The 14782-nt window shown below is 39.2% G+C and overlaps 1 protein-coding gene across 1 annotated transcript in view; it reads left to right on the top strand.

Annotated features, from left to right (window-relative positions):
- smad3a (SMAD family member 3a) overlaps positions 1-3924 on the top strand; it is a 46384-nt gene extending 42460 nt beyond the window's left edge. The window contains exon 8 of the mRNA XM_041784348.1: positions 2031-3924. Coding sequence (XP_041640282.1) covers positions 2031-2154 — 124 coding nt within the window. The 3' untranslated portion in view covers positions 2155-3924. The remainder of the gene's footprint in view (positions 1-2030) is intronic.
- Positions 3925-14782: the final 10858 nt, after the last annotated feature.

Here is a 14782-nt window from a genome sequence, read left to right as displayed (position 1 = left end):
CACATAACCCCCCCTAGAACCCCGTGTCCTTGATTTTCAACACTTCTGTCTCTCATCTGCCCTCCTCTTCAGAGAAACAGTCAGGGTTTTTTAGATGTGTATAATCAAGAAGGAGTCACAAAATATTAACCTTGTAAAGCCAAAGGATTGGCCAGACTCCATTTCTGTCATCAGGCAGATCCATCTTGCAAAGCCTCAAGCTGAAACGTTTGCTTCCAGACAGAGAATGACCAGACCAATCAGTGTCATTTGTGGAGAACGAGGCGGTAGCTTCAGGCGTGGTGGTTTTTTCTGCAAACAGTGATGGCATTGAAGAGATTGTCTTGAATGCAGCCATAGTGGCAGTTTTATCAGAACTGGACAAGATCTTTTTTTATTAACAGAAAAGAAAAAAAAATGCATTGAAAATCTTTTCTTGACAGCAAAGATATTTTTGCTCCTCACCTGAACAACTTTTGAAAGAGTAGGGTCAGACCATTTGGCTAGCCAATCAGGCACAGTTATGTCATGGTCAGTAAACCAGTTTCTGGAAGTTTTGGCTTCCCTGTGGGCAGTTGCCAAGTCCAGCTGGAAAAAGAAAATCAGTATCTGCATAAAACTTCTCAGCAGACGGCTGACAGTGTTGACTCCGGACTTCATAAAGCACACTGGAACAACAGCAGCCAGTGGCACCCCTGATCAACACTGACTGTGGAAGCTGAAAACACTCAAGTACTTTGGATCATGTGCCTTTCAGATCTTCCTCCAGACTCAGGGTCCTTGATTTCCAAACAAAATTAAACATTTTGTTTCATCTGAAAAGAGTTCTTTGGACCACTGAGTGATGGTCTCCTTAGTCCAGATGAGACACAGATGACACTGTCGTTCAGGATTGGCTCCACACTAAGAACACAGCAGTTGTAGTCCATCTCCTGGATCTTTGTGGTGGCTCCTAATTCACTGACTCCAGCCTCAGTCCAGTCCTTGTGAAGTTCTCCTGAGTTCTTGAATCTGCTTTGTTTGACCATCCTCTGAGGCTGAGCTCATCCCTGTTGATTGTGCTCATTTTCCTACCACACTTTTCCCTTCGGTTAACTTTGCATGAATCTGCTTTGATACAGCCTCTGAGAACAACCTGCCCCTTCAGCAGTGGCCTTCAGTGGCTTACCCTTCTTGTGGAGGATGTCAGTGATTGTCTTCAGGACAGTAGTCAAGTCAGCAGTCTTCCCCATGACTGTGGCTGTGTGTACTGAACCAGAGTGAGAGAATGGAGGCTCAGAAAACCTTTGCAAATTGGACTTAACAAATATTCTAATATTTTGAGATAGTGGATTTTGATTATCATGAGCTGTGAGCTGAAACCATCAAGATTAAAACAATACAAAGTCTTGAAATAATTATTTTTAAAGGTGTTTTACTTTTATGAGTAAACCCTGGTGGAAAAAAACTCTTACATGATAGTCTAATTTTTATAGACATACATGTACATCCCATGAAATAGATATGTGAAACAATTTATCTAGAGTCTGATGTCTTTTTCATGAATGAACAACAAATAACTTGCTTCTCCTCCAGTTTTTGTACAGGTTTACAGAGCAAAGGTTTTACATGTTTATGAAAAACAACTTCCTCTTTTAGTTTCCTTTGTGAAACTTTTAAAATCATGTCCTCAACATAATGAGACTTCAGAGAATTAGATGGTTGCAGGCAGTGGCCCAGGTCAGCATGTTTGTTTTAAATCAGCTAAATGTGGAAGCATTGTTAAGATAGACCCACATTTATAAAACAAAGATCACACACAAGAAATACAGATGAGATTAAAGGGTGAAAATTGCCCGAAAAGTTCTGTTTTCTTCATCTTTAGTGGTAATCGAATGAGTAGAGGTGTAACAGAAACCTGTATTTATGGGTTTGTGTTTTGTTGTTTGGTTTTGGGGTCTGTAATAAAGGAGAGTTGTTTTGACTTTGAGAAAAGCCAACTTTGTAAGTTTATACACAAGTCTCTGGCACTGCGTGAACACTTCTCTCTGCTCTCCCTTTGTCTCCTCCAGGCGACAGACAGTGACCAGCACCCCCTGCTGGATCGAGCTGCACCTGAACGGCCCCCTGCAGTGGCTCGACAAGGTGCTCACACAAATGGGCTCCCCGAGCATCCGCTGCTCCAGCGTCTCTTAGGGAGACTCTCCATCCTCTCCAACCCACATCCTGTCAGTGACTTAAAAGACACAGACTGCACGCAGAGAAGACCGGCTTCACAATAAAGAGAGATGATAACCCCCCTCCCTTCCATCGATCAGCCAATCCTCACTCTGCATCCATGCCCCACCTCCCCACCAGCTGTCAGTAGCACTTTTTATATACATGTTGTTTGAGGCTAAGGGGGAAACAGTGCAGTAAAGCAGTAAAATAATCTTTTTTTTTTTAATGAAAACTTTTTAATCATCGGCATCCAAGTGCCAGAAAGGCTGTAGTAAACAGAGGATTCCAGTTAAGAGATTCTTTTATTATGTTTCATTATTTTTACACCTTTTGTACAGATGTTGAGGTGAACAGTGGATTATAAAGAAGAGTTGCAATTTTTTTAAGCATTTAAGCATAACAGATAATGTTTGTTTCATTTCATTTGACTCTGTTTCTGTATTTGGGCATTTATAGTTTATGAAGATGAATTAAGAATAAGTAACATAGGGAAAATGTTCAACCACCATTTTTAAACATTGTGTGAAGGAAACACTGTTAGCCTAGCATGAATATTTGTTTATGTCTGAAGTAATTTTACATCATCTATGTTACTCTTAGAGGCTAAACAGCATATTGTTTATGAAAAAGTAAAGAAAATATTAAACACACAATGTTGAAACATATGTAAGAATATTTAACAGTCAGATGCTTGAGGCTATAGTTAGAAGAACAAAAGTTCCCACTCTTGAAGCCCAAATAGGAGTACTTAAAGAAAAGAGCATTCATCAAGTGTCATGATAATGATGATGCACAAATTGTTAATATTCTAGTAAAGTGACTCCGGCAAAGTACACTCAAAGACAGATATCCCACTCCCTGTCAGAGTGTAATGTGAACTATATCCTGTGTCATTTCAGGAAGCTTTGCCAGTATGCAAAATAATTTTGCAGCTTTGTATTGTGATGTTAGTATTGTACTGTAAATAACAGGCTTAACTGGAAACATCTGGAGCTATTATCCTGAGTCTATTCTAGAGTGCATTTTAAAGTTTAAGGAGCATGAGGTTTTAAAAAATGATAATTTCCCTTTAACGTGCATTTGTGCTCAGAATCACCTCCTTGTGCTTAGATCTGTAGTTAACTTCCAATGCACATGTTCAAACCATTCTCCTCTCGTTAAGGTCGTTTCTGCTGTTCTCAGAGTTTCTTCTGCACACTCTTTACAGATTTTTTTCTCTTTTTTGATGCATTAACCAATAGTATAAAATTATAAGGCTGGCTAGTCAGTAGGGAGGTTAGCCATCTTAACATTTAGGCCATGCGTTAGAAGATTTTCAAATCTTGATAAACTTCAAGAACGTGAAGGACCACAGACATGAGGACCGTTGCAAGTGATTTTTCATCTTTTCCTCTGAACACACACAGTAGTCGGATCTTAAATATTAAACACGTTTGATATCTATGATTCCAGTAATCACTTGATTTTTGAGTAGTTTACAGAGCGTCCCATACAGGTGGTTTACTAGGGCTGAACGATTTTGGAAAATAATCTAATTGCCTTTTTTTCCCCCAATATTGCAATTGCATTTATATGCAATTATTCCTTAACTTTGTTTTATTCCTAAAGAAGGTCTGAACAATTCTTAAAAGTGTCTAATTCTGATGGTTTTGACTCGTATTGCACATTCGATATGAATTGTTGCATTGAAGAGTTTTGGTCATTCTTATATTTGATAAGAAAAAAAAACAAAATGAAAACAGCAGGATTTTTGTCAACTATCCTAAAAAAAAAGGCTTCTGAATGATTGCATGATATGTCATGCATAACATCTGCTGCAAAAAGAAAAAAATTTAAAACTTGTATTTTGATGCATGTTTCAGGTCAAAGAAATATTGCACCTTTTACAATTTGAAAATTGCAGCAGGCCATAATGTCATTTAATCTAATTTGTGATTAATTGCCAAGCCCTAGTGGTTACTCTTTAATACTCTGAAACTGTTTCATGGTTTAGCATTTCTGTTAGATGGTTTAATTGATATTGTACGTTTTATGCAATAGATATTTATTTGTTTAGTGCACTGTAAATGTATAAAAGTTATTTTAATTTAGGATGCACAATATTATTGGCATGATATCTTTATCAGCATTTATTAGTTTAAAAAGTAAATTATGACTATTGGCAGATATGTAAATTTCTGCTTATATTTACAGCTTATATTTTGGTAATAAAAATCTGCCTTTTTCCAGCTGTAAACATTTGCCGTACCAACAATTATGTTAGTGGCGTTTTAGGCTGGACCAACAGACCTGCATCAGCTTTTTCTTTATTCATCATTCCTTATACTTTGAAGTCTGCTTTAGGGACTGGAGTTTGTTCATTTACTCATCTTAGACCTAAAATTGTGTTGTCTAAGGATTGAGGTTTTAGGTTTGAGCTACATTTAAATACATGTACTGGTATCAGCAAAAATGACATTGTAAATATTGGCAAAAATCCAATATGGTGCATCCCAACTTTTTATATAACATTAGTGAAGAAGTAGTGGAGTTCAAAGATTATAGAAATACCAAACTTTTTTCTGTAGCGAATGAAATTTGTGCAAGCAACCCTAAAAAATGAGAGCAAGCAGACATTTAGAGCAAAATTTAAAGAAAAAAAGCACAAGTTGGTGGTTTTGAGCACAAAGTAGGTTTTACGGTGGGCTTTTTTTGTTTTTTTTCGTAGAATATGAGCACAAAATGATCAAGTCATGCTCATAAAGCTTTAAAATGCACTCTTGAATAATTCCACAATAATAACTCCACACATCTCACAAACTGAACTAATCTGCAAACATTTAGTTACAGTGCTGAACACAGTGTAGAGGAAATATTTGTTTTTGGTTGCAGACAGCTGTGTAAAGAGAGCAGGAAGATGCCTTTGCTTTTTTTAATTTTCTCTCTCAGCAGTCCATAACATTGCTCTTACTTTTCGCCGTCAGTGGTATTGACTTTTTGCACACTCAGGAGCGTCAACAAACAGATGAATTATGTACAGAAACCAGCGAACAGAACCGACGCGTTACTCTCAAGACTATTTTGATATCAGATGTTTTTGTAGTACAGTCAGGTGTTGAAGACTTTGTCTGCTCTCAGTGTTGTTGCATGATACGACAGAAGATGCTGCAAGTAGGTGTGTGGATATAAGCGTTGTATTTTTGTACCTGTGAAGACGAGGCAGTGTCAGAACTAAGCACAGCATTTACAAAGGGAAATGTTTAGATGAACTGAGGCATGTAAATAACAATTGCTTCATCTAATGTCCCTGTTTTCTAGATCTATGTACATGTAGTACATAAAGTACATGTGTTATAATGTCACCGTCAACCTTTATAATGTTGATGGCTTTTTAAATATGAGAACGAAAAAGAAGCTCAAAATGAACAAAAAGTGAATGCTGGAATAGAGAAGTCTTAGCTTTGGTCACATTTTCTTTCACTCACCCACTGTGCTGGAAGTGGACGGATTTCCTTTTATAACACTAGACAAAGACACAGTGGGTGCATGTGGACAGCAGTTGGATTCTTTTTAAAGTACTTACAATAACCAGCTTTTGATGTTAATGCCAGCCCAGTGGTGCTAATCTTTAACATTTTAGGGACTCAAGAGCACAACAAAGCCATAAGATTTGACTCTTGAAGCTGGTACATTTTGATCTCTTTAAAACTTTTAAACCTTCAAACAATAGTTTCAGAAACAGTAGCATCTACTAATCTGAGACATGTGAGCCCTTTTTAGAGCTTCTAGTGTTCTTGAACGCAGCAGCCCTGATCCTGATGGGCTCTTTAAACTCATGGTCGATGTAATGACCCAGTAGGGAATATTTTGCAAGCAGATTTGTCATTTTTATACACTCTTCAACTTATAGTGCTTGTGCTTTTTTTCCCGCTTTGTTAAATTTGTTCACTGTAACCGCTATTATTAGATGTGATTTATGTTTTTGTGCTCTAAATTGGTCTTTTTAGATGTCTTGTACAAAATTACCCCCTTTATTTTTCTCTGCCTATAAAAAGTTGATGTGATGCTTTATATTTTGTTTATTATTGTTGGTCTATTAATAAAAAAATATATCTTGTGGTGATGTTGGGTTTTCAATTTTTGCTTATCTCTCAAAAATTTGAATTACATGTGCAAGTTTTTGGCTTTAGAAGTTTTTGAAGCGTAATTTGTGCTTAAAGGAAGTTTTTTCAGTCATACCTGGAGACATTTCAAGTTTTAGACTCTCCTGTTTGGGGATTTCCTCGGCTGTGGTGGATGAGTTGGGGCTGTCCTCAGAAGCAGACAGAAACTTTGGTTACAGGAGAGCAGACTCTCATCACTTGTTGCTCATACAGGATAATGCAAACCATGACTGTATTTGCCATTTAGAAGCACAACATGGCTTTGAAAATGAATGCAGACCTTTGTTCGGATGTGTTTAAAGGAAAGAGTTGCAAACAAATGGTTCCTAACATGTCTAGCCTCAGGACAAAAAAAAACAACCACTCAAATTTGGTTGGAACAAATGTGATTAAATAGAGACAGGACAAAGTAAACATGTCAAAGTATATCTCTACAGAAGCCCTGGATGGACATGCATCCATACAATTAATTTTACATCATTCAGGAAAACTCTTGTCATACATTTAACCATTTTACTGCAAAACGGATTTACAGTTTTGCTTGGCGGAGAAGGTTCTGCTCAAAAGATGCTCCCTGAGTTAGTCAAGGAGCATACTTTTGACTTTCCAGAGAGCACATATCTAGAAACTAGGGCTGAACCATTTGGGAAAATAATCTAATTGCAATTTTTTTACCCAATATTGCGATTGTGATCTAGTTTGCGATTATTTCTCAAGTTCGTCATCTCATCTCAATCATTTTCCCTAAAAAACAAACAATAATTCATTCTAAACTATAACCAACACAATATTAGATTAAACTAGAGCTGAACAATTTTGAAATAAACATCTAAATGTAATGATTTTGACTCATTTTGCAAACTGGATATGAATTGTTGTATTTAAGGGAATGATAATTTTATACAATTATCAGATTTAACGAAAATTAAGAATTTTTTTTTTTTTTACACTTCTAAAATGCCACTTGAATGATTCCATGATACGTAATGCATAACGTCTCTGCTGCAAAAAAAAAAGTTTTAAGCTGGTAGTTTAACACAAATTTCAGGTAAATGAAATATTGTACCCTCTGAGATTTGTAAATCGCAACAGGTCATATTGCAATTTAGTCTAATTTTCAATTAATTGCCCAGCCCTACTATAAACCCCCATATGGATGGACACATTAATGACAATTTATATTGAATACGATGAAAGCAATTGATTGTTAGTTGCATGAATCTGAATATTAGGGTATAACAGGCTTTATCCCATAAAGGAGGAGGCTGGGGTGGAGGAAGTGAAACTTTACTAGTGGCAGCTGCAGTGTAGTGCATCAGCATTAATGCAGGGGGGGTTAGTGAGAAGTACGTCATATTTAAATGTTTGTGTTGAGAGAAAGCTGTGATTGGCTGTGGGAGCTGGGAGGCGATTATTGGGATCAGCTGGCAGTCAGCTAACATAGCTGGGTGTATGAAAAGCATGTACTAACTGTAGCCCCTGCAGCAGCATGTGGCACTTCAAAGAGACGGATGTATTCTGCAGGGTTAGCAGAAGGGGAACATATAAAGAAAGACCTGCTTCTAGTGTACTGATAAAATGTGAAAAAAGGCAACCCAGTCCTCTGTTTGTGGTCCACCTCTATCTGAAAACATGGAACCTGATGGACTGTTCAGAATCTAGACTTCTTCTAACATAATTTTTTATCATTATAGTACCCATCCCTCACCTGGCATCTCCTCCCATTGGTCTGCACCCATAGCCATGGAGGCATACAGCTCTTCTCAGGTTTGCACACCCCACAGAAGAGAGGAGCAGGATAGAGACGCCAAAACATGCAGTCTGAGAAAGGCTGCTTAAAGTTGATTTATACAGGGTCTAAAATATAAATGTAAAAATATTTTGACCACACAGGTATTTCATTTAGATTGTAGTAAGCTGTGTTATAGGGTGGAAAGTGTTATGTCATTGATAAGAAATTCACTGTCCAGCATAAACAGTTTGCACTTGCTGCATGTCCTCTAAACATCAGGATTCTGGGTTCAATATAGGCAATCACTGCAGCTGTTTCATCATGGTTTTATTCTAGTAGAATATGAGCCTCTTTCAGTCTTGTGTTCCTCTGTTGTGTGATAGAATCAGAGGCTGGAACACTCTTCCTCACAGCCAGCGTTATGTTACATCTCAACCACAGCCTCCCGTTAGAGCTGAGCTCCGTCTGAGCTTCACTCCAGACAACACAAACATTTAATAATTCACTCCGCTGTTTTCAGGAGAGTCTAATATGAATCATTGATTAACTCTGAATCGGTTTGTCTGCTTTTGCATCTGGAGCCATGCATTCTGCAGCTGCCCCTTAAAAATGTCTAAATATTGTGGAGGAGGGAGATTTGTTCTCATATAGCACAAGATTGCAAAATCCAGTTACTAGTTCATGAACTCACGTTAACTTATCTGTTTACTTTTAGGCATCCTGGCAACTCCTTCTGCAGGAAATTAATTTCTAATATGATATAGATTTAGGGTAGTAGTAGCTTAGTCTCTGAGGACTTGGCTTGGAAATCAGAGGTTTTCTTATGGAGGCCTTTGTGCTTGCTCACCTCTTTAGTTCCACCAAGATTCCCTTGAGCAGAGAAACAAATCTATAATAATGAAATCCTTTTGGTCAAAGGGCGAAATTGTATAAAAATCTGGATGGATCTTGTGGAGGGTTTTAAAGCCTGATGTCGGATGATTTTTGGGGAAACTGGGGAGTGGTCCTGTGTTTCAGACAGCTGCATTTAAAATCATTTATAAATCATCATTGTTGTCTGAGATTTAGTCCAAGCAGACCAGACACAAACTTTTCAAAATGGGTCAGAGGAGGATGGGCCACATGGTCCTTGATCGTAATTTAACCAAACATGTCACCTTTAGAATCATTTCAGCCGTCAGCTTTCATAGAAAATCTTTGAAATAGTTCATACAAGAAAAAACAAAAGTTGACCCTATTTTTCCTTTTACTCCATGAAATGGTGAATTAGTATTTGACACCATCTTGATTAAACAGGTTTCCTTCACATCACTACTTAAATATAAATATCCCCAGCATGGAAACACCTTCATCTATTAATGACCTATGTATAAAATAAAGTTGTTTGTTGGACTGATGACTGTTCACCTCTAAATGTTTAAACAGCTGCAGGATTTCTACAGACGTGCACTCATAAAAGGATCTGTTTTAGCTCAACACTGCCACCTGCTGGCTGCAGGGAGTACAGGTGCTTCCCATACTTCAATCAGTGTTTTTGGCTGAGTCCTGACCCTGAGGTTAGTGATGGGGTAAATGAGAAAGTCTGCTTTATGCAGGGGAAAATCTAGGGGGGTAACTTCTCCAGTTAAAAATATTTTACACAAAAACAGTAAAACTGACTCTTTTTTAGTGTATTTATCACCAGCCACCACCAGAGTTGGAGTAAAAAGCAGATGAAATTCTGCTGCAGTCAAATTTAAACCACACCCACTTAAGGTTTTATTCAGCTGGACAGTCCCGGCTGCAAATGATCATTGGCAGTTAAGATCCTCTCACCTGGTGATGAACTTTCAGACACCTGTGTACCACGGCTTCGTGTAACCCGGTTCCTCTTCCACCTTTGAATCTAGTGATGTTTCAGTGAGTTTTTTGCCTTGTCTAACTTATTTTGTCCTGTTTTTGCAGTGTCTCCATCTTTCTGCTTCTGCCAGCCAGTACACTCTTCATCGTTTGCACTGATGCTATTATCAAATAAACTCCTTTACTTTTACCTCTCTATCTCATCTCATGCTCCGCTCCTGGGTTCATCATAACTGTTTCTTTAATATTAGACCATTAAGTCTCATACCTATATATAGACAAAAGAAAAAATGTTGTTCCTCCATCAAAAGGTGGAGTAAAATATATCTCTTTGTGAGGCATTATCCATTTCTATATGGAAAAGAAATTATTCTATTAATGTTCTCCTAAACAGCAGGCAAAATAAATGCCTTTATCAGGCAACAAAAAATGATAAAAAAGTGACACAGCTCACCATTAAAAGCTCTCCTGATCATAATATTCTATCCTAAACAGCCCTGCTGTAACAGAGAGAGTCGCTGTAATCTAAATCCAGTCAAATTTTTAGTCCAAAAACAAGATTACATCCATAAAGACCCATGGACTTGTTTTTGTATAATTTAAAATTTGCTGTTTTTGTTCTCAGTAGTCCACTTTGTCTTTTTTTTCTCATGGCAATTATTAGCAATGATATGCAGAAAAATGTCTGCCAACCGCGATCCTTTTCTGAGTCTTCAGTTTAAAAACACCTGGGTTGTCCTCATAAAACAGGTGTAAAAACTCATTTTCAGTTCCAATTGAACTAAGTAAGGCTTCATGCTTTAGTCTGGTTGAGTTTGCCAGATAATACCTCCTAGCTACAGTCATCTACAGGCCTATGTTTTGCAATACAAACCAGCCAGACAGGATAAAAGTTTTTTTGTTGTTGTAGTACTCAAATCCAGTAGCACACCTTTCTCCCCCTTTCAGAAAATGGCTGCTGAAACTAGCCGTTCTCAGATTTTCCCTTCATGACGTCATGTGGGGAGTTAGTCCCGCCCCCAGCTTCAGTTGGCCCTCCCTGCTCGGAAGAAAGTTCCGCCCTCCTTTCCTGATGCTTTCAGCTGCCAGCCGAGAGGAGGATCAGTAGAGCCACATCCATTAAGCCACATCCATTTCCTAAGAGGGGCGGAGTCAGACAGCTCAGTAACATTTAAAGCCACAGACACAGAAACGGCTCTTTCTGAGCAGGGCTGAAACAGAGTAGTTTTAGACATGCAAAAATCCAATACTGGAGTGTTTTTTCAGCAACAAAGTTCACAGACATGTTTTGGGGACCTCTGAGATCGATTTAAACTTGTCTTAAAGGGGTTAAATATGTGACCTTTAATATTTGCATACATACAGACAGATAGATAGTCCCCTGTCCCAGACCGTTCATCACAATGATCTCATATCACATTATCATAATGATTTATTTTATCTTCCTGAAACCTGGCGGTATCAGGATGCCTGTCTGTATACATTTCCTGAGACTTTATGCCCAGGAGGAAAAACAGACAACAGTGGGCTAAAGGAACCATTTAGTTCTTTGAAGAGAAGTTCTTGCAACTAAATGGTTCCTGGTGTTTATGATTGAAGAGCATCTTTAGTGGACATTTTGATATTAAAGCAACAGTCTATTTTTCTAGACTGTAGAAAAAGACGATGTGACAGTTGGTCAGCCCCTTTACCACCCCAGCTTAACCAGGATGCGTGTATTCAGGATGCATAAGCTGCCAGTGTCCTTTATGTCCATATTTTCCGTCTTGTTTTGGCTGGTTGATGATGCCACTACCTATTTATGTGGTCATTTTCCATAATTATCATACAGAATGGGGTCATTACAACAAAGCCTGGATTCATGAGTTCATCCTGCCACTGTGCGCCTGTTTGATCCGTTATGATTACAGGTAATAGAGATTAACTGAATATGACTGTGCTGTAGAATAAAGGACCCCGTCACTGACAGAGACAGAGAAACATGTCTCATCTGTTGACTGGGAACGACTTGGTGATGACGAGTTGGCTCAAAGATGAACAGATGAGCACTGTCAGCTTGGTCTCCACGTGAAGGTCAACCTGCAGCAGGTGTGACAGCGAGGACATTTGTTGGTACCAAGATCCATCTTTGCAAAGGTCACCATTTGTTTCACACCTCTCTGTGTGCCTCTTTATGTCGATCCTGCTCTCTGTCTCATCTTTGCCCCGCCCTTTTCTCTGTTTACATCTCTGTGGCTGTTTTCATATAGAGTGCTTGTCATTGGTTGGTATAGTTTAAAAAAAAAAAGCAGCATTATCAGCATTCAGTGGCCACAGACCTGATTGCATGTCCACGGGTGGCTACGTTACAGCTGTCTGTGGATGGCAGTAGGTACACGGCCCGGCACCAGCAGAGATGAGCACCCACTCCCCAACTGTCCGCTCCTGGCCCTCTGCCTATATGTCACCCTACAAACGCACACAAGAGCCACTTCACTCGCCAACACTCGTCCTCCGTTGTCAGCTTCACCATCCGTGCAGGAGAGGAAACTGTCACACCATCTCCATTTTTGTTCCAACAACATTCATAAACACCTGGCCAACACTTCTGTTCACTAAAAACATGCGTATAAAATATTCAAGCCCAAGCTGGATGTAAAGGAATGTTACATCCAGCAAGAGAGTTCCACTTTGAAGCTCCAAGCAATTTTCTGCTCCTTGACGCAGCTCCTTTCTGTCAATATGTTCTCCCTTTCTCTTCCCCACAAACCCAGGCATAACACCTCGTACAATCCTCAGCTTTGTAATGTAAGGCCTCCATTGTCCTGGTTTTACTAATAAAGATTAAGGCAAGAACAGGTCAGCATTAAACCGACACACAGTGGAGAAACAACAATAACAGGAGCAACAGAGAGAGTGGGTGAGAAAAGTGTTGGTAAAAAGAGGCAGTGAGGGAAACATATTTACTGACATCCATGGGCTGTCACCGCTCTGATTAATGGAGGTTGGATTCCCTGCCTGGTGAAAAGGTGTTGTTGGGGTGTAGAGAAAGCCCAGGCGATGACCTAGAACTAATAGCATTCGACTTGAACAAGCCGTCCAACCTGAGAGAGCGTGCTCTGCTGCTGCCGGTACAGCTGGAGAGGACAGGAAATAAGAAAAGTTAGAAATGAGAAAGAAGGCAGAGAGGTTTGAAATCCAACCTTCAAACTTTGGCCCGCAGCTGTTCTGTGTTTAAGGGGACTTTGTTCACTCAGTTTGAGCTAATATCACATGATAATTGTTTATCTGTGATCATTCTTAAACAGCTATTTTCAAATATTTACTGATCAAGTGCTTTGTACTGATATGGTAGGAGTTGCATGGTATGGACAAAAGTACTTTGCCACACCTGTTAATTTTTGAAATCAGGTGTTTCAATCAGACCTGTTGCCACAGGTGTATAAAATCCAGCACTTAGCCATGCAGTCTCATTCACAAACATTTGTGATCCCAAATGGGTCATTCTGAAGAGCTCAGCGACTTTAAGTGACTACACAACTATAAGAGATATCATCAGGAAGTGGAAGCATTTAGGAACAACAGCACCTCAGCCACAAAGCAGAGGACCGTGTAAAATCACAGAGTGGGATCAGCAACTGCTAAGTCCTCCAAGTCCTGCAGACCTCTATGGTGGGGCATTTTGAGCTCATCTATGGCAGGCTTCTAGCGGGGGATATATCTAAATTCAACACACCACGAACTCAGGAAAGCTAAAGAGCATTAAGATTAGGCACCCAAACCCTAAAGGTTAGGGTTAGAGTAAGGGGAGGGGGATCAGGTTAAAAATAACACACCACCATCTAAAGAAAAAACCCAACAGAAGTTAGTGCGTCTCTCCCCACCCCACGGTCAACGTTACCTGTCTGACTGCAGTGTGCTAACTGTGAAGCAGGAGGAGGGATAATGGTATGAGGACGTTTTTCAGGCCCTTATCACCAGGACAGTCTCAATACTTCAGCATATGAAGACATTTTGGACAATGCTATGCTTCCTAATTTGTGGCAACAGTTTGGGGAAGGTCCTTTTCTATTCCAACATGACTGTGCTTTAGTGGGCAAAGCAAGGACTAGGAAGACATGGTTTGATGAGTTCAGATCCCTGACCTCAACCCCATTAAATGTTCCAGTTCACTGGAATGAACTGGAACAGAGATTGCAAGCTAGACCTTCTTGTCCAACATCAGTTACCGACCTCATAAATGCGCTACAGAATGAATGGGCACAAATTCTCACAGGAACACTCCAAAATCTTGTGGAGAGGAAAGTTTCCCAAGGAGAGTGGAGGCTGTTATAGCTGTGAAGTATTTCTCCATGTTCAGAGGCTGCCGTCCTCAAAGCAGGCGGCCTGTGGCTCCTTCACCACATGTCATTCTCCTCTCTCTCCCTCTCACAGGATTTCTGTTGTTAGTCGTAACTAAGATTGTTTGGAATTTCTCTGTTCTCATCCTGTTTGGATACAGGTCTGCTTATTTTTTTTTTAGGAAAATAAGGGACTTTGGGTAGACTGAAGATTTTAAAAAAGCGACAAAAGGAGCACCCTCCCAATAACAAACTTCTAAATCAGGGGTGTGAAACTCAATCACAGCTGGATTCTGGGTTAAGGTCTAACCTGAGGGCCGAACAGGGTCAACTGTCAACCTCATTTTCACCAGTGATAAAATATGAAAAAAAAAACCAAAACCCAGCACTGATGATAAACCATTTGGAAATTCAAAAAAAGTAAAGATTATAAGTTTAAAGGCTCAAATCTGAGAAAAATCTGAAAAATTCCAATTTATTAGTTGAAAAGATCAGAACCTGATATTAAAAATAGAAAAATAATGTTTTTAAAGAGCAAATATGCAAGCAGAAAGTTGAAATCATAAGTTTGA

Source organism: Cheilinus undulatus, linkage group 1 (assembly GCF_018320785.1).
Source record: "Cheilinus undulatus linkage group 1, ASM1832078v1, whole genome shotgun sequence".
Taxonomy (NCBI): Eukaryota; Metazoa; Chordata; class Actinopteri; order Labriformes; family Labridae; genus Cheilinus; species Cheilinus undulatus.
Note: the sequence above shows the minus strand (reverse complement) of the source record. Positions and strands in the feature narration are given on the sequence as shown.